Below are 24672 nucleotides of genomic sequence, written 5' to 3'. Positions count from 1 at the left end.
GGGATGTTCGCCGCCTTGAGTTATTTATAAAAATAATAAAGGCGGGATAAAAATTTTAAAAAAATCAGGAATTGGGAAGCACCTTTTATTAAAAGGCAGAAACTACCAGATTCCTGATTTCTTGCCTCCAGAGACTAACACTTACAAAGCACAAATACACCAAAAACGACCTGCCACCTTTTGCTGCAGAATTATGCCACGTCTGTCCTCCTCTTCTGCTTACATTTTTCAGCTAAATGGACATTTTCCCAGAGCATTGGGCTATACCCACCTCTTACTTGTGTTTGATAAGAATGCTTATGGTCTCTTTTGGAGCTAATTTGGGGACATTATTGGAAGTAAAAATGCTGAAGGCTGGAACTTGTTTAGAAGGTGAAAGGGCTGTGGAGTCTGGGTGCCAAGGGAGCTGAACGGAGACACATTTCTGCTCCTGGGTGCCAGGTGGTGGAGCAAAATTCGGATAAATCTATTTTATACTAGGCAACCCATGACCCATTGGGTCATCGTTTCAGAGATATTTCCTTACCAGATTCCTCAATGCCTTCAACAATGGCAGAGCTTCTAATCGACTGGAGAAGTTCCTAAAAATTCAGGGAGACATTCAGAGATGGATCTGCCTTGACAGTAGCCCGTGTTGAACTGTATAGCCCAGTCGGGCATCAGGAGCTGACCACAGGAAGTGTTGTATGACATTCTGTATTATGTCATAAAATGTTTTATGATAATTTTAATGTCATAACGTGTTGTATAAAATTTGCCAAATTTCTATTCCATGGGAGTCATGGGTCCTGGATTTTGGATGCATTCTGTAAGTTAGCCCATTTTAAGTACCTTGGTTTAAAAATTGTTGCCCTACAATACACCATTTCGCCCAGTTGAAGGTTACAAGTATCAGACAGACACCAGAGTTTTAGTAGTATATAGATAGGTCTCTCATATTTTCCTGGTAAGGAACAAAAATGTGAAACATCCCCAAGAATAAAGTAACAAGTATTTGGAGCCATCTTGAAAAGCAGCAATAATCAACTTATAATAGCAAAAATCAAAAACAGCAAGAGACCACACCAATGCATAAAAGCAGGAATGTTCACTGTTGGCAGAACAGTGCCCAAGGAACAAGGGTGAGGGGGGCCCTCTTCCTGCACCCCTTTTTCAACCCTAGGGGTTGCAACGGTCACTCCCTAGATCAGTGTTTCTCAACCTTGGCAACTTTAAGATGGGTGGACTTCAACTCCCAGAATTCCCCAAGTCTACCCATCTTAAAGGTGCCAAGGTTGAGAAACACTGATCTAATGTTTAAATGACTTAAACCTTTAAAGACAAAGAAGTTTATATTAATGTTAACTATGATTTCCAAAGCCTTTGACTGTGTGGACCACAACAAATTGTGGCAAGTTCTGGGTGATATGGGGATACCAAGTCATCTTGTCTGCCTCCTGAAGAATCTGTATAACGACCAAGTAGCAACAGTAAGAACAGACCACGGAACAACGGACTGGTTTAAGATTGGGAAAGGAGTACAGCAGGGCTGTATACTCTCACCCTACCTATTCAGCTTGTACGCAGAACACATCATGCGACATGCTGGGCTTGAGGAATCCAAGGCTGGAGTTAAAATCGCTGGAAGAAACATTAACAATCTCAGATATGCAGATGATACCACTTTGATGGCTGAAAGCGAAGAGGAACTGAGGAGCCTTATGATGAAGGTGAAAGAAGAAAGTGCAAAAGCTGGCTTGCAGCTAAGCCTCAAAAAAACCAAGATTATGGCAACCAGCTTGATTGATAACTGGCAAATAGAGGGAGAAAATGTAGAAGCAGTGAAAGACTTTGTATTCCTAGGTGCAAAGATTACTGTAGATGCTAACTGCAGTCAGGAAATCAGAAGACGCTTAATCCTTGGGAGAAGAGCAATGACAAATCTCGATAAAATAGTGAAGAGCAGAGACATCACACGGACAACAAAGGTCCGCATAGTTAAAGCAATGGTGTTTCCTGTAGTAACATATGGCTGCGAGAGCTGGACCATAAGGAAGGCTGAGCGAAGGAAGATCGATGCTTTTGAACTGTGGTGTTGGAGGAAAATCCTGAGAGTGCCTTGGACTGCAAGAAGATCAAACCAGTCCATCCTCCAGGAAATAAAGCCAGACTGCTCACTTGAGGGAATGATCTTAAAGGCAAAACTGAAGCACTTTGGCCACATAATGAGAAGACAGGACACCCTGGAGAAGATGCTGATGCTGGGGAGAGTGGAAGGCAAAAGGAAGAGGGGCCGACCAAGGGCAAGATGGATGGAGGATATTCTAGAGGTGACGGACTCGTCCCTGGGGGAGCTGGGGGTGTTGACCAACAGGAAGCTCTGGCGTAGGCTGGTCCATGAAGTCACGAAGAGTCGGAAGCGACTAAACAAATAAACAACAACAAATGATTTCTAAAATGTTAATGTTGATAAGCATAAAGTTGTTTAAATTTCACATCTAAAGCTAAATGTGGCATTAGTAAACAGCTGCAAAGTACATTAAATTATTTATTATAAAATAAAAGTCTCTGTCTTAAGCTTAACACTTAATACTAAGGTCTCCACTGTACTGTTCCTTATGAGTGTTTGTGCATATATATATATAAAAACAAAATAAACAACAAGAAACAGTTTTTAAAAAGCTATTTGGTTTCTAACTTCCCCCCTTTTGTGCCTCTGCCAATTTGCAGTGTTTATAAGGGGTAGAATAAGACTTGCAGAAGCCTGCCAGAGTTTCCCCCTGCCCCTTCTTATACCAAAGAGGATCAAGGCAGGGCAGTCTTGAGTTTCTTTCTCACCCTTTCCCAGGGCTGAGTTGTCATTTACTTTCCCTGATTTGTTCCAGCCTCCCTTCATCAAGGTTACCTCCACATTCCTCTACACCTCTGGCACTTCTCTGCTGGCGCTGGGCTGGTGGTAGCAGCTGGTGCTGCCAAGTGAAATTACCATTTTCCAGCCTCTCCCTGCTGTTTCCAAAAGCCTGCTCTCCTGTACTAATGCTCTTCATGCTTCTGGGGCATTGCTATTCCAGGTCAGCACATGCTGGGCGGCTCAGAGGCCCCTGGTGCTGACGGTGGCATTTTAAATCCATGCATTAGTTGGGGTGTAGCAGCTGCCTTGAGAAAGCCAGTGGAGTTGCGGCTGACCCGCTGCTGCTTGGCCTTTCTCCCCAGTGATGGCGAGTGGGATTTTTACTGGTGTGACGTCCGCTGGCTTCAGGAGAACTTCGACCACACCTACATGGACGAGCATGTCCGCATCAGCCACTTCCGCAACCATTATGAGGTGAGCAAAACTCGGTGGGGAGCAAAGCACGGGGGGCGGGGTGTGTGTGTGTCAGCCAAGCCAGGTGAGATGTCGGGCAGGTTTCCAGGATGTAGTTCCATAGGTGTCTGTTGGAAGCCCCCGTGACCCCATGTCCATCGTGACATCATTGCGCAAATGAAGTCGTGATGCACATGATGCAACTCCCTGCCTTGCCTCTCCTGTGGATTCCCCTGCGATAGCTGGGTTAAATTTTATTTATTTATTTATTTATTTATTTGATTTCTATAGCCCCCCCATCTCGGAATTGAATTAAAGGATTGGTGGAATATTGTTCCCCACGAAATCCCAGCGTTTAAGGATGTCATTTTCCTTCTCCCCCTCCCCCTCCTCCTCCCCAGTTGTATAAAAGGAGGCTGTGTGTGTGTGTGAGTGCGCGCGTGTGCGCGCATACATACACACGCACACATATACTCATTGGAATCTATAGGCTCTGTCTCCAGAGGGCAGAACTGGGGTGTGGGGTTATCTAGGGCAATGTTGCTCAGCCTCAGCAACTTGAAGATGCGTGGACTCCAACTCCCAGAACTCCCCAGCCAACATGGCTGGCTGGGGAACTCTGGGAGGTGGAGTCCACGCATCTTCAAGCCGCCGCCAAGGTTGAGAAACCCTGCAGTAGGCAGCTACCATTCCCTTGGTATTAAAAGCCAGAGCCAGAGGCTGCTATCAGGCCGGCACCTGCTGCTGTAGGAATTCGTGGCGGAGCCAAGATTCGGATGGAGGGCTTCCGCCTTGATCCCCGGGCCCCTCCCCTCCGGGCACCGGGGGGTGGCTCAGAGGGGGAGCCCCTCTCTCACCCACTCGGCCCTTCCCCAGTCAAAAGGGGCGGAGCCGGGCCCGGTCGAGCGACTCGCCTTCCCTTCTCGCCCACGCAGCTGACTCGGAAAAACTACACCGTGAAAAACCTGAAGCGCCTCCGGAAGCAGCTGGAGAGGGACTCCGGGAAGCTGGAGGCCATGAAGTGCGACTTCTTCCCCAAGACCTTCGAGATGCCCTCCGAGTACCACCTGTTCGTGGAGGAGTTTCGCAAGAATCCTGGCATCACCTGGATCATGAAGCCGGTAAGAGACCTGCCGGTGGAAGAGGCGGGAGCGGGAGGCAACAGGGCAGGCACCGGAGCAAAGCGGTCCCCAGAATGGGGAGGGACCGAAGCCTGCTTAAGGGGAACCGGTCTGGACGGGGAACCGGGAACTGGACGGGGAAGGGGCCGCCAGTCCGCCGTCCGTGGCCTCTCCCCCCGTTTTTTCAGACAGCAGGTCTTGATGCGGGTAACGTTTTTGCCCCAGCTTTCCACTTTTGAAAAGCACCCGTGGTATCTTCTGATCAAGTAGAAAAATACGCTCAGGCAATGAAAACAGGGAGGCGGGGAGAGAATTAAGCAGGGACGACGGCTCTCCTAAAGGAGACCTTCCTGCCCACCCTGTCAGGTGGGGGTCCAAACTTTGTCCTGGGGCGTCAGCAGCGGCATCTGCGGGTGGAGGGGGGTGGGTCAGAGCAAGCCAAGCCCCGCCTATTTTTGCCGGGTGTCTCAGGGCACGTGCACCCTCGGAAAGGGCAGAGCTGGCACCTCCAGCCTTTCCGCCCAAGGGCAGCAGGATCCTGTGGATGCCACTGGGTGCAAGAGGTGAAATCAAGTCAGTCAGATCTTTATTATGGTCGCAGACCAGCAGGAGATCACTGGTGGGTCTTTGATAACGGAGGTCCTGCCTGCCTCCCAGTTTTGCAGCAGGTTAAGGCTGCTCTCCCACACATACCACTGAGGCTGGCAGTGAGCCTTCCATGGCCATCCGATCCCCTCCGTGAAGACCTTCTGAAAGGTCTGTTAGAAGTGGCCATTATTAAGAGAGCCAGTCTGATCCGGTGGGGAAGGTCTCGGCTAGGAGTGGGTGGACCTGGGTTCCAGTCCCTGTTCAGCCATTAACACTCCTGGGGAGACTTTGGGCCTCTCAGACCAATAGCCAGAGTGGGGTGTTGGCTAAAGATGCTGGACTAAGAGCAGAGGGACCGTGCGTTCTGGTCCTCCCTGAGGCATGGAAGCCAGCTGGGTGACTTTGGGCTGATCCCTCCCTCTCTGCCCACAAGCCAGGATGGTCCAGTGAGGAAGGGGCTGGACTGGGAGACAGGAGATTCGGATTCTAGTTTCCTTTCAGGATGGAAGCTCTTTTGGGCCAGCCGTTCCCTCTCAGCCTGTATGGGGCAGTGGGGAGACCCTGGTCTGTCCTTCCTCTCAGTCACAGAAGCTCCCTGGGGTCTCTGGGCCAGTCACGCTCTCTCCAGCCTTTTCTGTTTGAGGACAGAAGAAAGTGCAGGTGAGTGTAGAGCAGTGTTTCTCAATCTCAGCGACTTTAAACTGTGTGGACTTCAACTCCCAGGATTCCCCAGCCAGCCAAGCTGGCTGGGCTGGGAGTTGAAGTCCACATACCTTAAAGTCGCTGAGATTGAGAAACACTGGTGTAGAGGAATGTGCAATACTTAATGCCAACTGTTGACTGCTGGAATTTTGAATCTGTAACATCTTGGTCATATTTGGCTGTTTATTAAATTTCCCTTGGTTGTTTATATTGATGTAATGTATAGATTTATATACATACACAAACCCACATTTCTGCATACAGGCAGTCCTCGCTTAACGACCATTCATTTAGTGATGGTTCGGACTTATGACGGTGCTGAAAAAAACCAACTTACAACCAATCCTCACACTTATGACTGTCGCAGCGTCTCCACAGCCACATGATCATGATTTGGGCTCCTGGCAACTGGTTCGCATTTATGACCGTTGCAGTGTCCCATGGTCACGTGATCACCATTTTCAACCTTCCCGGCCAGCTCCTGGCAAGCAAAATCAATGGGGATCCATGTGATTTGCTTAACGACCATGTGGCCCACTTAATGCCCACAGTGATTTGCTTAACAACCACTGCAAAAAAGGTCGTAAAATCGGGTCAGATTTACTTAATGACCGCTTTGCTTAGCAACCAAAATTCTGATCCCAATTGTTATTGTTAAGCGAGGACTACCTGTGATCCCTAGAGATCTTAGGACGAGAACTAAGAGATTTGAGTTGTAGGCGATTGCTGTTTCCATTATATGGAGGGGCAGATCCAGGAAGGTGTGGCGCTGCGCAGAGCCAGAGGTGCTGGCGGGTCAAGCCAGCTCCGACCCTCCAGCGGGGCCGAATCCTTGTGCATGGCAGTGGCTGGTGAACAAAGGCAATTCAGTCCTTGGCATGCAGCTCGCCTTCCCTGCTCGGGTGGTGGGCTGATAAACGAAGCCTGAGAGGCATCGAGGTGGCCGCAACCGGTGACTTAATTAGTCCCCACCCGAGTGGGTAAGATGCAGCTTCTGATCACTCCTGACTTCCCCCGACTGCAATTCCAGGCAGGACAAGAGAGCTTCCAAATGAGATGCGCCTTAGCAGGATGCACATGTAGGAAACAGCAGATGGGCGCAGTCCCCAAGTGGGGGGCACGACTCACTCTGCTAGGCCAGCACCAACTATCTGTACAAAGAACGGGAGAAAAGCTAAGGTGCAAAAGGAACTGGAGTTTGCAAAGGCAGCTAAAAATGCCCCAAAGGCTCTTTTGCCTACAGGTAGTCCTCGACTTACGACCACAGTTGGGACCAGAACTTCCATTGCTAAGTGAGGCGGTCATTGAGTGAGCCACACCCAATTGTACGACGTTTTTTTGCTGTGATCGTTAAGCAAATCATGGCGGCTGTTAAGTGAGTCATGTGGTTGTTAAGTGAATCCAGCTTCCCCCACTGACTTTGCTTGTCGGAAGCCGGCTGGGAAGGTCGCAAATGGCGATCATGTGACCCTGGGATGCTGCAACTGTCGTAAATACATGCTGGTCACCAAGCATCTGAATTTTGATCACATGACTGCAGGGACGCTGCAATGGTCGTAAGTGTGAGGACCAGTCCTAAGTCACTTTTTCAGCACCGTCGTAACTTTGAACGGTTGCTAAATGAATAGTTGTAAGTCAAGAACTACCTGTATTTGTCGGTGAAAAGAGGAAGGCAAAGGAAGGAGCGGCTCTGCTGTTTGGAGAAGATGGTGGGATGGTAACGGGGCATGGGCAGAGTTCCTGAACTCCTGGGCTCTTCTCCCCAAGCGGGAACCGTGTTCACACAGACTTCAGTAGAACAGCTGGCACAAAGAGGGAGTGTGGAAGGGGACAGTTTGAGACCCCCTGGCTACCAGAAACGAGGTTTAATCCCCAAATCTTGATGGGGCCTTCAGATGTCATCCTGGCGCCCCTTTCTGTGAGAAATCACGGAGGGCGGGCACAGTGTTGGAGGAGGGCAAGGCTTACATCCTTCCAAAAGGAAGAAACGGCACGCTGGTCAGCTTGTTATCCGTCCCCGGCAAGACTCTGGAACAGATTGGGAAGCAGTGCGTGTGTGAGCATTTGGAAAGGAGCTAACTGGGGCTGATTGGGGAGCAAGTCATGCCAAACCAGCCTGATCTCCTTCTTCGGTAGTGCCCAGCGTAGCTGCCCGCAGGAATTGATTGACTGACGGCGTTTCTGTCCGGCTGCAATCAGGAACTGTGCTTGGCAGGAATGGGGTGAGTGTTGTGAACCTCAGCTTCAGCAGAATGTCTGACAAGAGCTCTGAGAGATTCTGGCAGAACAAATGACCAAAAGGAAGCTGGAATACACTCCCGTGAGACAGACACGGAGCTGGGGATCCATATCTGGCTAGGAGAGGTCACACAGCAGCCTGCAGGGCTTTTCTGGCCCCCCGCAGCTGGGTGAGACTAGTGAGCGAGAACCATGTGGCCCCGTGGCAGGGCTGCACCTAGGGTCTGTGTCACCCGGGGCAAACATGGATTCCGCGCCCATTTTGGCACCCCCCCCCCCCAGTGTGGTGCCCAGGGCACATGCCTCCCTTGCTGCCCCCTAGTTGCAGCCCTGCCCCATGGGCCATGTTAGATCCACCAGCATCCCACCGAGGACTTCTGGGCATTGCTCTGCATGGGTGGCCACCTTTTCTGGGCAGTGGCCATGCCACTGAAGGCAGAATGAGTCATGCCAATTGAAGTAAAGTGGTGGTTTTGCTTCAGTTCACCCTTTGGAAAAGGGCGTGGGGTGGGGGGTGCTTTCAAACTGGTGCTTTGTTCAAAGGACCATCAGAGCAAGTTTTTCAATGCCCCGAAAGCAGGGGCGTCTGCAATAGCTTGACTTTTTTAAACACACACACACACATACACACACACAGAGCCTGGATGCCCCAGCCTGCGAGAAAGCTCCCTTCAGGAAGTGGAAACCTTGCAAAAGGAACAGAAACGCAAGCAGCGATGCATTTGGTTCACACGTTACGCTGAGCCGTACTATGGTTTGGTTTGTTTTAGGCTTCAGGGATTTTGTGAAGTCGCCATTGTGGCTGATGTCTTAGGAGGATGCGTGGGCCACCCAGCCATGTTTATAAAGCTTAATGGGAAGTGTGGGGACCACCTGCAAGGGCAAGCAAGGATGAAGTTAGCCATGGAGGCTGGCTGCATTTTCTCTGGTGGGGTGGAGGCGGAGAGAGGAGGGAGGCTGGCTTGGCCCAGAGAGGTCTTTGGCCTCCTCTTCCTTGCAACAGCCTGGCCAGAGGGGGCTTGCTAGGCTGGACCACAGCTCCAAGTTGCAAATGCTGCCCACCCCTCGGCTGCAGATTGAAAGGGGGCGGGCTCTGAGCTATTTGCACACAGGGAGCCACTTCTTCCCTTCAACCGAAGCTGCTTGGAAGAAAATCCTGGTAGAGACCCAACAGATAAACACTGACCCTTCCCTTGGGTTGGTTGGTCATTGGAGTCTCAGCCCTCCCATCCGCCCCCCACATATCTGCATCTTTCCCAAAGCTCCCCTGTAGTTGCCTCCCCTCCTTCCCTTCCCTGGGGAGCTGAAACGCATTGAAAGCCAGCCTTCCGCCGCGGGAGCCCTGAGGGTGCGGGGAGGAGGCGTTCAGCCTCCTGGCTAAGCTCCTGTTGCGCATGATTACCTCCACACCCCTCTGCAAGACCTGCTCCCAGCAGGACAGGTCATCTGCTGGGCGGAGGAAAGCCAGGCCCCAGCCAGCAGCGCCTTCCCTGGCTCGAGCAGAGGGCCCGTTATGCAAACGAGCCCGTGAATTACTGTCAAGAGGAGATTATCTAACTCCGCAAATGATAATTTGCGTTAATTGCCAGGAAGAAACCTTACATTAAGCCAATTGGGGCCCACAGCCTCAGCATGAGGGAGAAAATGAGGATCTGCTAAATTGAGGTTGCATTTAAGAGGTTACAAATAGCAGCCTTGTGCTGAACAGAAGACCAAGGCAGGTGGGGCAGTGGGGAGGGTTGGGAGGACTGTTGCCTTCTACAGGACTCCATTTAATCTCTCTGAATTTATAACCTGCCGCTCCCCCTGAGATTTAAGGAAGAGTGAATTTAAAAGGGCAAACCAAGCAGCTGCCTTCAAGGGCATCTTCCAAGAAAGGTCTGCAATGCAAGTTGCAGTGGGGCCCTGGAAGATGGCTTGCAGCTCCTGGGGTAGGCCTGGCAGGGAGGGGTTCAGAAAGCCCAGTTGTCAAAGAGGTTTCTGGTTGTCCCTGCCTGAGCTGGTTGGAGGGCACAACAGGCAGTGGGCCTAGGGAAGAAGGAGGGTCGACCAAGCATCTGGATTCCAGACCTGGGCTGCAAAAATTGAGGAGAACACTAGAGGGCAGCAGGCAGCAAAGGCCTGCAGAAAACTAGGGCTTTGCTGCCATCTGGTGATCCCAATAGAAGAGACTCTCTGTAGCTCAGGGGTGAACTGTGGAGTCCTTGAAGCTCTCTGAGCCTGGTTGCTGGCTGGCAGATGTTTCGTTGCCTGACTAGGCAACATCTTCAGTGCCAGCATCTGGTGACCTTCTGGAGTTTGCAGCTCGGGTTTAGTGGCCACTGAATCTTGACTTTTTTTGAATCATACCCTGCAGACACCCCTGCATCAATTAATTTTTTTTATCCCTGGAGGAAAATGGCCACATGGAAAAGAGGCGCAATTGCCCTAAGGATCCCAGCAGAAGAAGGAAGGGGCCCTTTGGAAAATCAACATCTTCCTTGTGCTGCCTGAGCATTTTGAAACCTAGTGTAGTTTTAAATTAAATAATCCCCTATAATCACAGGGCTGCAGGAAAAAATGAACAGAAACATGGTAGCCAAAGGCTTTTTTCTTGGATGGGGCTATGTTGGTGGAGACGGATCAAAATTTCTAAGTTGCATCAAGGACTTGGGCAGGGTTCTGTGCCTGTGGATCTACCCCTTGCTGCTGGGCTGCACGGAAACAACCTGCTTTTCCTAGCTTATCAAATGAGCCCATTTCCTGGCCTGGCACAATCCGCTGCCCCGGAAATGGTCTGGATTCACTCAACCTGCTAAGCCACAGAAAAATGTAGCCAAGGTTAATACTAACCAAATTTAATAGGTTGTGGGAATGCATCAGCTGGGCTTTTAACTGGCCTGTTGGTTTGTTTATCTATTATTTCAATGCATATAGCCGCCCATCTCGAATACATTACTCTGGGCAGCTCACAGCAATTCAGAACTATATAAAAAACAAAACACTAAAAGAAAAAAATATTTAAAAATATTATTCCAGACCCGGGCTGCAAAAATTGAGAAGAACACTAGAGGGCAGCAGGCAGCAAAGGCTTTTATCTATTATTTCGATGCATATAGCCGCCCATCTCAAATACATTACTCTGGGCAGCTCACAGCAGTTCAAAACAATATAAAAAACAGCACACTAAAAGAAAAAATTGTTAGAAGCAATATTAAAAAAATTATTTAAAAAACCCATGGAACGACACAGCCCATAGCTCAGGTACACTATCACCCCGTTGCTGTGGTATACCCACGTTGTTGCACGATCTTCAGAATCACTGCACCTCTTAAGAACGCTAATAATTCCTGCAGAAGTAATTCTAAAGATCAAATTTCTTCCCTGGCTGCTCTAATGATTTCATTAGCCAGTATAGTTACTAATGCAATTTGGGGAGGGGGCATAAAGCCATATTTGCTGTTGGGGGGGGGCGGTCTGTGTAGGGGAGGAGGTGGCAGTGTTTAGAAAAAGTCGATATGGTGGTTGCAACCGTGTGGTTGGCGCCCTTCCCCCTTTTTAAATGTGTCATGAAATTAGAGAAGAGATCAAGAAATCTCCAGTAGATATTTTCAGCGCAAAGCCAGCTAGAAGCAGGGAGGGAGGGAATTTGAATGAGTCGATGATTCTGCAAAAGTAAGGATTAGCTTTTTCCCAGGGGAAATCTCCCTCTTGAAACTGGGCTACATTATTTCAGGGGGTGTTTTCAATTTGGAAAAAATGCTGCAGGAACCGGGGGGTCAAAAAAGTCAAGATGGTGCCTACAAGTGGGCACATGGACATTAAAAAGGGGCAAGTCTTTGATTGCACCGTTGTAGCCACCATCTTGATTTTTTTTACCCACTTCCACCCAGTCCCGCCTGGGGATGTTCTTACAACAGCCAAGAAGCAGCCGAGAGGTGGAAAGCAGGTGGATTTTGCATTCTGCAAGGTCTTCAGGGCAGCTCTTCCGGAGCTGAAAGGCTGCAATAGGGGCTGCCTCACATGGGGAAGGAGAGACAGGTTGCAGAACAACAGGTGGGGCTGGGAAGATTTTACTGGCTCCCTTTGGGATGGCCAGCATAAGTCAGCTGTGGCGTTGCCATTTCTGAGTAATGCTGCCATCTCGAAATTGGACCCGTAAAACTTCTGTATCACGGCACACCATCAAGTGTTTCCTTTTATATTGCTAAATAAAATAGAACTGTTAGCTTTAGAAACACAAGAGAAGGAAGGTGAGAAGCTCTGGCGTTTCAGTGCTGCAGCTAGAAAGTTTGTGGATGGCTCCAGAGACAAAACATATGCTCGAGAAGAGGTCAATTTTCTCAGAAAAGGTGTTGATTACAGGTAGTCCTCACTTAACAACCATTTGTTTAGTGATGGTTCAGATTTACGACGGTGCTGGGAAAAAACACCTTACGACCGGTCCTCACACTTGTGACAGTCACAGTGTCCCCATGGTAACGTGATCATGACTTGGTTGCTTGGCACCAGTTTGCATTTATGACTGTCACAGTGTCCCATGGACATGTGATCATCATTTTAGACCTTCCCGGCTGGCTTCTGGCAAGCAAAATAGGGAACTGCATGATTCGCTTAATGGCCACATGGTTTGCTTAACGCCCTCAGTGAGTTGCTTAACTGCTGCCACAAAAAGGTCGTAAAATCAGGTCAGGCTCGCTTAATGACTGCTTCACTAGCAACCAAAATTCCAGTCCCAATTGTGGTTGTTAAGCGAGGACTACCTGTAGTGGGAGCTCAGGAAGCATCTGTTATGTAGAGAAGCAATGATGAAGCCTCTGAACCAGTGTTTCTCAACCTCAGCAACTTTAAGATGTGTGGACTCCAACTCCCAGAATTCCCCAGCCAGCATGCTCTAACTGCTGGGTTTTTTCCCATAAGGAATTTTATTCCTTGTGACCCCAGGCTGAGATCCTTGGATCTGGATCTCCATCACAGTGTCCTAAATGGCTCCCTCCACTTACGTGCTGTATCTGCTCAACCCAGTTTCTGGCTTCACCCAACGCATCAAATCATAGCTAACCCCAAAGCCCGTGTCGACGCATCAGAATGAGCCATGCAAAAACCTACCCAAGGATAAAACTAGCCAAGCTTAGTGTGCCGTGTGAACACTGCAGCTGGTTTGTAATTCACCAGGTTAAGGGCCTTCCTGCCTCTTCCATGCCAAACAAGATCTTTGCAGAGGTCTTGGAATGTGGGAAGATGCTCCACGACAGAAGCACCACATGGCATGTTTATCAGTGGGGACTGTGGAGGAGGTCAAAAAAGCCACAACTGTACAATCAAAGCCCCATCCCTGAAACATGTAAAAACAGGCCAGCACTTCAATCACAGGGGAGAGGCCATCATTTTGCCCCCCGCATACATGCCCCTGATTATGGTCCCCCATTAAATTCCTAGCATCATCTGTTTTTAAAAATGCTACAGGTAGTCCTCGCTTAACAACCATTTGTTTAGTGATGGTTCAGACTTACGACAGTGCTGAAAAAAACCCACTGATGATCAGTCCTCATACTGACAACTGTCACAGTGTTCCATCTGGTCACATGATCATGATTTGGGCACTTGGCAACCAGTTTGCATTTATGACCATCGCAGCATCCCATGGTCACGTGATCACCATTTTTGACCTTCCTTGCTGGCTTCTGGCAAGCAAAATCAATGGGGGACCACGTGATTCGCTTAATGACTACATAGTTCACTTTATGCCTGCAGTGATTTGCTTAACAACCACCACAAAAAGGTTGTAAAATCAGGTTGGATTCCCTTAATGACTGCTTCACTTAGCAACCAAAATTCTGGTCCCAGTTGTGGTCATCAAGCAAGGACTACCTGTATCAAGTGATGAGAAATGTTTTTCCCCTGTCTTTTGTTCCACCACCCCCATGCCCCCTCTGATTCATTTATTAATATCTTTGCCCATTTTGGCTCCCTCTGAAACCTGCAAAAAGAAAAGCCTCACCACTGCCACCCTGGCAGGGAAGGCCCGAGTCGCTCCCAAAGGTGAGTAACCCTCTGCTTTGCCTCCGCCAGGTTGCCCGGTCTCAAGGGAGAGGCATTTTTCTCTTCCGGAAACTCAAGGATGTGATTGATTGGAGGAAGGTGAGGTGCCTCCTTCTTCTCACCTCTGAGGAAGGGATTAGTTGGGAAGAGCCCACCGTGAAGTTTGGCTCGGTGAGCGGCCCTTTGGCTTCAGCTGCTCCAGGCTGGTGCCTTCAGTTTTCTTCTCTTTAGGCATGGGGCTTGTCCACCTTGGAGGTGGGGCTCTTGAGGTCCCCTGGAGGCTCTGTGGTGGACCCATCAGTGGGACCTTCTCCGGTCCTCTGGGCTGTCAAGGCTTCTGGTCTGGAAAGGAGACCGATGCTAGTCCTCCCCTCTTGGGTAGCGCACTCAGGCAGGTTCCCATTCAGTCCTATCAGAGGCCGAAGGTCTTGAGAACCTGAATGGAGGGACCTCCCTCCTCTCCAGCTTCGCCAATCCCACCAGACAGCTCCAAAGGCGGAGGCAGGAGGAGGTCAGGTGGATTCATCGCTTGCAGGGCCCACCGAGGCCACCTCCCCAAAGCGCTCCACGGATGGCTGGGCTCCCCATTATGGGTGGGAAGGAACGGAGATCTGACTGAAGGGAGTGGAAGAGAGATGGGACCATTAAGGGAGGAGAAAAGACAGCTGGGTCCTGGGGAAGGGGAAGGCATGAGAAAGCAGAAGCCCCACCTTGACTTGGTTTGGGGGCAGAGGGAAATTCTGACAAGCTTTCAGGATTCTGTTGTTCTGTCCTCCAGCAATAAAGAGCATTCCCAGAATCCATGTCGTGCCTGGTCCTCCACCTGGCCCACCTCCAAGGGCTGGCAGTGGGCTCCTTTCCTGTGTCCCCGTGACACCGAACCATGGAACAATCAGCTGCCCATTTGCACATGTTCCCTTGGGGATTGTGGGATGGGCTGTTCTGCATTGGCAGGCGCTCCTGCCTCACCTCCAAGCTCCTGGGATCCCCCACCCCCCTTGCAACTGTGCTACCTTGGTGCTGTACAGCCATCCCTGGGCTTCTCAGGAGCTCTGATGGACAGGAGGCAGCTTTGCTGCTCCTTCCAGACTGTGGCCACTTGGAGGGGCATCCGCAGGTGGTCAAAAAGTCAAAATGGGGGCTGCAACCAGGTGATCCAGCACACGTGGGGAAAGGTCAGGCCTTCAGCTGCATGGTCAGGGGCACCATCTTGGTTTTTGACACCTTCCCCCCCACCCCACCTTGTATGTCCCTGCAGGTGTTGGTTTTGTTCTTCCTAAACTGAGCAGGGCCCCTGGTTTCTTTCTCAGGATGGCGTGCGCCTTGACGATCAGAGAGATGAAATCCCGGTGGAGAATTACGTTGCCCAGCGTTATATCGAGAACCCGTACTTAATAGGTGGTAAGTTGCCCATTCACATGTCCACTGAATGTACAAACAACAGACACAGATACACAAATGCTCTTTTAATCAGGCTGTAACTTCCTAGCTAGCCATGTCTTCATTAAGAAGGAGTTGATTCAAACTTCTTGGAGAGCACCTACTCTACACATGCAGATCTCCAGCGGAAATTATATTCACCAAAGTGCAGTTGAAATGATTTTTCAGGTGATTACATGCCCCAAGTTAATTTGTCTTGATTAAGGGAAGAGAGGGCTTTCCAGGGGGTTGTCTCCTTGACCTGATGGGAAGCCTCAATAGCTTCAGTGACCCTGAGAGTCATGCAGGACTCCTTATAGGACCACCCTTGTTGACAAGGGCAGATGGGACTGAGGAAGCTAAGGGGAATCCATAATGGTGGTGACGTTAGGTGGGGCTCTGGAGCCATTGGGAGTCTGGTGGCCAATAAATTAAATGAATGAATGAACGAACAGGAGAAAGATCTCCAAAACCTGAAGAAGGCAATGGCAAAACACTTCTGTTTTGCTGCTCAAAAAATGACGCAGTTGATGCACTTAAGCAAGTTTTGGTGTCAAAAGCCATTTCTGTGGTTCCTGGGGAAGAATGTTGAACTTCCATGAGTAGAACGAGAGGTGGTGATGTGGCCAGACCAAAGCCACAAGGAAGGCTGGCCATGGAGGATGCTGGTATTCAAAGAGCAGCTTCTTGTTCTAAAAGGACATGCAAATCAAGCACGGAAAGTGAGAAGCATGAATCAAAGGAAACCTGAAGTTCCAATCGAAGAGAATCTCTGTAGCTCAGGGCTGAACTATGGAGTCTGAGCGTGGTTGTTGGCTTGCAGGCGTTTCATGACCCAACTAGGGAACACCATCAGTGCGAGGGAGGGTGAGGTTTGTTGGCCCTGCCAGTTTTGGTGGCTGTGATGATTTACCTAGTTGGGTAATGAAACATCTGCAAGCAAACAACCATGCTCAGAGAACACCAAAGTACTCCCCAAACTTGAAACTGTGGAAATTTCAAGTTTCAAGTTCAAGTGGAAATGAAGTGCACGAAAATGGATGCTGAGGAGGAATGGGCCACTTTAATTCAAATGGTTATACAGTTAGGGCAGGAGATCATGCAGTGGAATAGAATGGCGGTGATGCTCAAAAAGGACATTGCTAAGCACATGCTCAGCTATTGTAGAGGAATGTAGCTTTGGCCTTGAGAAGGAGGTGGGGGGGAATGAAAGAATTGCTCAGCCCTGCGAAAATAAAGAGAGTGAGAGACTCAGAGCAGCATTTCTTGACCTTGTTGTCTTCAAAAGAGGCAGTCAAAGTCCGAGACAAGCTTTCAAGAGTCTGTTAATATACTCTATAACGGTGTTTCTCAGCCTTGGGAACTTTTAAGATGTGTGGACTTCAACTCCCAGAATTCTCCACACATCTTAAAAGTTCCCAAGGCTGAGAAATACTGCTCTACAACAATAAAACAGCATTCACGGAATTCCGGCAGTGTCTATTTCTTGACCTAGCCTACCTGAAGAGTTGACAGCTCTAACGCAATAAATGACAATATAGTTATTGGAATTGATGGGTATCATGTCAACATCAGTGTTTGACAAGTTTATGCACCTACTACAGATGCAGTCATGAAGCTGCTAAAGCATCCCATGTGCTAAAAGCAACATGGACTTCGCTCAAGCAGAAGGGAGCCACGGAGGTTGCAATCCAAACCCAGTGCCCCTTTGAAATCCTGCAGCTTAAGGCGGGGCTTTTCAAAGATGGCAATACTAGGACCTCCCTAAAAATGATAAATGAATTTGTACAACCCTTGTGAAAAAAGGGACGTGGTGGCGCTGCGGGTTAAACCGCTGAGCTGCTGAGCTTGCCGATCGGAAGGTCGGCGGTTCAAATCCGCGTGACGGGGTGAGCTCCCGTTGCTTGTCCTAGCTCCTGCCAACCTAGCAGTTCGAAAACATGCAAATGTGAGTAGATTAATAGGTACCGCTTCAGCGGGCAGGTAACGGCGTTCCGTGTAGTCATGCTGGCCGCATGACCACAGAAGTGTCTACGGACAAACGCCGGCTCTTCGGCTTTGAAACAGAGATGAGCACCGCTCCCTAGAGTCAGACACGACTGGACTTAATGTCAAGGGAAACCTTTACCTTTACCTTTACCTGTGAATGCAACTAAATAATAATGAAATAGTAACACTGCCGTGATGGGGTTAGTTTTGACAGATGGCCAGTCTATGAGTTTAACCAACTCTCAAAACCAGCTCCAGGCTTTGCTTGCGTGAGCAATGTGCTATGGGCCTCTCTGCAGCAGCCCGATCAACTTAAAAAAAATTCTGAGCCCCCTTTAAGTTGCTTGTGAACTTTCAGATCATAGCCCATCATTTGAGACCACTGGCTTGAAGAACCCATATCACAGAACAGCATTCTGTAGAGTTATTTCTTTTTGGTTGGCAGGTCGGAAATTCGACTTACGGGTGTATGTTTTAGTAACGTCGGTGAGTAATGACCTTTCCCTGCCTGGTCAGCCAAAAGGCTTTTGACCAAATCCAAGGAGGAGGAGTCCTGGGCATGCCAGAAGTCAGAGAACACAAATTGGCCCTCTTACGGAGCAGTAACTTCAAGTGGTCAAATCATGTCAAAAGGGCTCCCCTTAGTTGGACTACTGGATTTACCAGCTCTCCCCTTCTGACTTGATTTGACCACTTAAAGTCACATCAATAATGGAGTTAAGTCAAAGCAGAGTCCTGGATTTCGCTTTCAAAAGTGACCTGGCCTTTAGGACAGTCGGTGAGGTTGCCATTTCGTCAGTGAGACCAAATTATCGAGGATGGTTTTCACAAAACGTTGGGCTTCAAAAATAGCTCACCAGACTGGGGGTGAGAGGGCAGAAGAGGTTCAAAATAAGCAACGGTGAAGTGATGCCCCTTGGGGCCCAAACACTCTCAGTTCCACATTTTTGTGGATGGGCTCTAGGCTGGCAAGAAAGCAAGGGGGTAGGATGAAAATGCACAACATGGTGCCTTGCATGCAGAAAGCGGATAGAATGTTTTCCTCCCTGGTTTTTCAACCCAAGACCATCTAGGGAAGTAGAAGGGTGGGAGACAGACCATAATAAGCAGCTCATCACACAGCACGACATTAGAGGATGGAACTTGGAGCGGTTTTGAAGGCCACCACTTTGGATGGCTTGAAAAGGGGATGTTCTGTCTACTACAGGAAGTCCTCGCTCAACAACCATTTGTTTGGACTTACAACTGTGCTGAAAAATTGGCTTGTGACCGGTCCTCACACTTGCAACCGTCACAGTGTCCCCGCAGTCACGTGATCACGATTTGGGTGCTTGGCAACCAGTTCACATTCATGACTGCCGTAGAATCCCGTGGTCACGTGATCGCCATTTTCTACCTTCCCGGCCAGTTTCTAGCAAGTAAAATCAATGGGTAACTGTGTGATTCATTTAATGACCATGTGGTTTGCTTAATGACCACCACAAAAAAGGTCACAAAATCGGGTTGGATTCGCTGAATGACTGCTTTGCTTGGCAACCAAAATTCTAGTCCCAACTGTGCCACTTAAGCCAGGGCTACCTGTAGTGGGGATGACCAGAAGAGCAAGCCTTTCGGTTCTGATCTATGTGCCATGACATCATCATGCAAACTCTGCCCTTATGTCCTTGGTGCCATTTGCACGATGATGTCATGATGTGTGCAATGTCACCTGCTCCCCCTCTCCCCCTTGAACCCTTTTGCTTGGGGAATATGGCGGGGGGCCCTCCTATTATTACCCATCCTGTCTGGGGCTCTCCAGCAGCATCCCCCGGCTCTGGGTCTTTGGAGTGATCTGGCATATCTCTGCTTAAGCTCTGGGATGATTCTGCCTCCCGTCACCAGCTCCTCTTTCTCACAGTACCTCCCACTCAAGGCCTGGCTGTACCGAGACGGCTTTGCTCGCTTCTCGAACACACGCTTCACCCTGAACACCCTCGACGATCACTGTATCCTGGTGCCTGCCTCCAAAGAGATATTGGTGGCTGCTGGGGAAGGGGCGGGAGGGACATCAGATGGGATGGGGGGGCCTCCTGCCGTGGGATATCGCAGGAAGTTCCTCCACGCAGGCTAGAAAGCCCAGGATTGCTGATGTCCTTGCTCGGCCCAGGGAACCAGCATGGTTTGAAGTACAGGTAGTCTTTGACTTACGACCGTTCGTTTAGCAACCATTTGAAGTTATGACAGCACTGAAAAAAGTGACTTACAACCAGTCCTCGCACTTACAACTGTTGCAGCATCCCTGTGGTGACATGATCAAAATTCACGTGCTTGGCAACCAGCGTGTATTTATGACAGTTGCAGCATTCCGGGGTCAGATGATCACCATTTGCGACCTTCCCAGCGGGCTTCCAACAAGCAAAGTCAATGGGGAAGCCAGGTTCACTTAATGACTGCAGTGATTTGCTTAACAATCATGACAAAAAGTGTCATAAAATCGGGCACAACTCACTTAATGACCATCTTGCTTAGCGATGGAAGTACTGGTCAGAATTGTGGTCATAAGTCAAGGACTACCTATAACTAACATGCAGAGGAAATGCTAAGCTGCTGTGGTTGGAGCCTGCCGTGTGTCCACCTCAGCCAGGAATGGCCACGGGGACTGGGGACAGCTTGCCAGACAATTGGTGCATTGCACATAAAAAACCACCAGAGCTCCAATTACATTGTTGCAGCCACCATCTTGACTTTTTTGACTACTGCTTACAGACAATGCTGTAGCCAGGCTTCCAGTAGCCACCCAGAGTCATATGGGGAGTTGAGCAGCCAAAGAAGTTGAAAGAATGCACGAATGCACGCATTAGGAATACATGCAGACATGCATGCATACATATAGGAGTCTGGGAAGAGAGAAGGCCGAGTCTGGGCATCTTCTAAGTCAGGGTCTTTCAACCCTGGCAACTTGAAGATGCGTGGACTTCAAGTCCCAGAATTCCCCAGCCAATCCACACATCTTAAAGTTGACAGGGTTGAGAAACCCTGACTTAGAGTTTAAAGGAGATCTACAACTCCTTGTGGCAGAATTAACTGTGTGTCCAATTTAGTCCCTGGACTGTTACTGTACATCATGTGGAGGTTCACCCCCAAAAGGAGTTGCCACAGAAAAGAGTAGATTTCCCAACTAGCATGCATGTTAGGTAAAGATATTTGCAAACATACTATTCTCCCTATTTGTAGTTTACTTTCACACTGTCAGAGGTACACTTAAGCTTAAAAACAACTTAGACATACCCTGAAGAAAAAGTGTAAACAAATGTCTGGACTAGTTTTTCAGCTCCCCAAGTAAGGATGGGAGGAAGCTGAGAGGGAGGGAGGGAGGGAGGGAGGGAGGGAGGGAGGGAGGGAGGGAAGGTAGGTAGGTAGGTAGGTAGGTAGGTAGGTAGGTAGGTAGGTAGGTAGATAGATAGATAGATAGATAGATAGATAGATAGATAGATCCACCCACCCACCCACCCACCCACCCACCCACCCACCCACCTCCGGGCTCCAAACGTTCTGTGGCCAGGACCCCAAGGAGGGGGTGGGTGGGAGAATCAGTGAATTGGTAGTTGGATCAGGAGTACACTTTTTGTTCCACCTGCACAATCCTTACCTCCCACTTGATGCCAGATATTCACCTGACCAACGTAGCTGTTCAGAAGACGGCCCCTGACTACGATCCGGAGAAAGTAAGCATTTTTTTAAAAAATTGTTCTGTTCATAACTCTTGATTGTGTGGCAATGGCTGCCATCTTGAGTGTTTTTGACACAGACAGCCCTTGAGGACACCCCTGGCTTGGTGCCCGACCAGGACCTGGGAAACTTGGGTTCAAGCCCACCCTCAGCCCTGAACATTCACAGGGCAACTCTGGGGCAGTCACTCTCTCTCAGCAACAAGGTTGTTGGTGTGGGAAAACTGGAGGAAGAGTGATGCCTATACAGGTAATCCTTGCTTAACGATCACAATTGGGACTGGAATTTTGGTTGCTAAGCAAAGTGAATCCAACCCAATTTTATTACCTTTTTTGTGGTGGTTGTTAAGCGAATCATGCGGTTCCCCATTGATTTTGCTTTCTGGAATGGCCGGGAAGGTCAAAAATAGCCATCACGTGACCATGGGATGCTGCGACGGTCGTAAATGCGAACCAGTTGCCAAGTGCCCTAATTGCGATCATGTGACCTCAGGGATGCTGTGACCGTCATAAGTGTGAGGACCAGTCATAAGTTGGTTTTTCAGTATCTTCGTAAGTCCGAACCATCGCCAAATGAATGGTTGTTCAGTGAGGACTACCTGTACAACCTTGAGCTCCTGATGAAAATGTGAAAGAGTAATCTGACCAGTAAAGAGCAAAATAAATTCCCAGCTCTATGGATGGGTCATTGGCAGCCACAGGAACAGCGCTAATGGCTCCAAAGGAGAAGTGACTTGAAGATTTGAACTGGGGTCCCATCAGGTTCTACATCTGGAGATGGACCTCACGTATGGTCCTCCGTCAGGCGCTTGTGGGCCTGTTGGAAAGGCGCTCCGCCCAGTCCCACCTCTGGCTTTCTGCATCGGTAGGGCTGCAAGTGGATGATCCAGCAGTTCCGCCTTTTCCTGACGGCCAAGCACGGGGCTGAAGCGGTGGAGATGCTCTTTTCCGAGGTGGACAACGTTTTCATCAAGAGCCTGCAGAGCGTCCAGAAAGTGATCATCAGCGACAAGCATTGCTTTGAGCTCTATGGTTACGATATCCTGATCGACCAGAACCTCAAGCCGTAAGGAGGGCGGGGTGGGGGGTGTTGACTTTAGGCAAGAGAGTTGGCAAGATCAGGGCAGTAGCTGCCCGCCTCGAGAAAGGCAGGAGCAAGTTCGGGTGGGAAAAGGCTGGCGGACCAGTTCCCCTTTTGAAGCTTTCCTGCATCGCCAGAGGCACAGTGTCCAGATCGTGGGAAGTGATAGGACTGCTGTCTCCTGAAACAGAGCTGGTTCCTCTACTGCAGCGTTTCTCAGCCTTGGCCGCTTGAAGATATGCGGACATCTTCAAGCGGTCAAGGCTGAGAAACACTGCAGTAGAGGAACCAGCTCTGTTCAGTGCCTGACAAATGAGCCAAGTCCTTCTCCAACCCCTCACCTGCCCTTTCGGCAGAGCAGCCTTTAAGCTGAGCCGGTCCTGGCCCTGCAGGCCCTTACGAGCAGGAGCTATGGCTTCCTTACGAGGAGGCCAGTGACTTCCTTCACCCCATCACCCTTGCCCAGGGAGAGGTCAGATAGCTGTCAAGGCCCACCAGCCTCTCCCCCTCCATGCTCCAGATGATGGACAGGCTGTCTGGAGGGCACCAGCTTGTTGGCCTGGAGAAGGCTGGTTTGGAGTAATCAGTCTCATGGAGTGGAAGGGGGTGCTGGTTTGCAGCCTTAAGCCGAATGTAGAGAAGTTACACAGGAAGGAGGAGGGAAGGAGAAGAGCGTTTAACAGAAGTCTTAGCACTCCGGGGTCCTTTGGGGATGCGCCTTGAAAATTAAACCAGCTGGAACCTTGTTTTGGGTTTTAGGGGCAAATTCAGAGGAGTTAAGAAAAGCTAAATGGTATCTCTCTTGTCTAAAGTGAAAGGAGATGGAAAACCAGGGAAAAATTATCATCAAGGTTGAACTGAATTGTTCTGTGCATCCTCAAAGGCAGCTGCATTTATCCTTGACGAGGCCATCGGGCGCAATGAAATGGAAACCTGCCCTGTTTCTGAGCATATTTCGCACTTGCTCACGCCTTTCCTCTGCCCTCTCCCACCGCCTGGGCACTGCGGCTGCTGGCTTGGTTAGCACCGTTCGCTCTGCTCTGAACTACAGGGTGTGGTTTGGCCGCTCAAAATCTAAATCCCAAATCCAACTTTGGGGGTGATTTGAAGTTATTGGTGATATCCCAGAGTGCCACTGAGCAGAAGTCTGTCTCTTACAAAGAGAAAAGAGAAGAGAAGCCAGCTGCTTATATATTGCACTCTCCTCTGGGTGACTTTAAAAAACAGGGCTCCTGAGGTCTTGTGGTTAGTCACTCAGTGTGATTACATCACACAGCATTTGCACAAGATGGTGAGCTTGGTTATGCTAGCTTTCCTTTGGCTTTCTTTGTGATCTCGAAGGCCAGAGCCCTACTCTCAAGAGGTCATCCCAAGCCGATTCAGCCATGGAACGACCTGTTGTGAGCAGGGCTCTGGCCTCCAGGGTTGAGGGCTTGGGCGTGAAAGATGACAAAGCCCTGAGCAGGCTGGAGAAATGTATTCCTGTAGTCCTGCAAAGATAAAGGCTAAGTCCAGATCAGCCTGCTGCTTAGCTACAGCCTCATTTAGCAGAGCACAACCTTCTCCAACCTGTTGAGCATGTGATGTGTGATGGGAATTGTGGTTCAGTACAGGGAGGGCAGAAAATGGGGAAGCCCAAATGTAGGAAGGATGCTGAGCAACTGGGAAGTGTGCTGAGAAGACCAGCAAAGACGGTGAGGGGCTTGGAGGCTATGAAGAGTGGTTAGAGGAACTGCGTCGGTTTAGCCTAAAGAAGAGATGGCTGAGGGGAGACATGATAGTGGTCTTCTAATACTTGAAGAGCTGTCACAGGGAAAAGCGGGTGGATTTATTCTCTGTAGTGCCTGTGGGTAGGACAAGAACCAAAAGGTAGAAGCTTACCAATCAAAGCGAATATTTGTAGCTCAGGCTTGAACTGTGGAGTCCCTGGTGCTCTCTGAGCCTGGTTGTTTTCTTGCAGACGTTTCATTGCCAGGCTAGGCAGCGTCTTCAGTGCGAAGAGGGAGTGGGCCTTGCTCTCAGTTTATACACCGTGGCTGGCCCTGCTTGTGTTGGTGGGGGTGTTGTTCTCTCCTTGGGAGTTCTTTGCAGCAAACAACAGCCCAATCAAGGAACTCCCAAGGAGAGAACAACACCCCCACCAACACAAGAAGGGCAAGCCACGGTGTATAAACCGAGAGCAAGGCCCACTCCCTCTTGGCACTGAAGACGCTGCCTAGCCTGGCAATGAAACGTCTGCAAGAAAACAACCAGGCTCAGAGAGCACCAAGGGCTCCACAGGTAGAAGCTTTACAGAGTGAGAGATCCAAATTTGAAGGCAGGAGGACCTTCCCAACCACAGAGCCATGAAGCAGTAGAACAGGCTTCCTCCTGGGGAAGTTGTGGGGGCTCCTTCATGGGAGGTTTTCAAGCAAAGGTTGGCAGCCAATTGTCTGGGATGGTCTAAGAATTCCTGCCTTGGGCAAGGGGTTGGACTAGAAGACCTCCAACCAGGTCCCTTCCAACCAGAGCATGCTATGAATT

The 24672-nt window shown here is 49.6% G+C and overlaps 1 protein-coding gene across 1 annotated transcript in view; it reads left to right on the top strand.

Moving 5' to 3' along the window:
- TTLL9 (tubulin tyrosine ligase like 9) overlaps positions 1–24672 on the top strand; it is a 35533-nt gene that overhangs the window by 8702 nt on the left and 2159 nt on the right. Inside the window, exons 4-11 of the mRNA XM_063296845.1 lie at positions 3193–3304; positions 4219–4404; positions 13984–14052; positions 15264–15354; positions 17807–17847; positions 19259–19346; positions 21007–21065; positions 21938–22134. Of these exons, the coding sequence (XP_063152915.1) occupies positions 3193–3304; positions 4219–4404; positions 13984–14052; positions 15264–15354; positions 17807–17847; positions 19259–19346; positions 21007–21065; positions 21938–22134 (843 nt within the window). The remainder of the gene's footprint in view (positions 1–3192; positions 3305–4218; positions 4405–13983; positions 14053–15263; positions 15355–17806; positions 17848–19258; positions 19347–21006; positions 21066–21937; positions 22135–24672) is intronic.

Source organism: Candoia aspera, chromosome 3, assembly GCF_035149785.1.
Source record: "Candoia aspera isolate rCanAsp1 chromosome 3, rCanAsp1.hap2, whole genome shotgun sequence".
Classification (NCBI taxonomy): domain Eukaryota; kingdom Metazoa; phylum Chordata; class Lepidosauria; order Squamata; family Boidae; genus Candoia; species Candoia aspera.
Note: the sequence above shows the minus strand (reverse complement) of the source record. Positions and strands in the feature narration are given on the sequence as shown.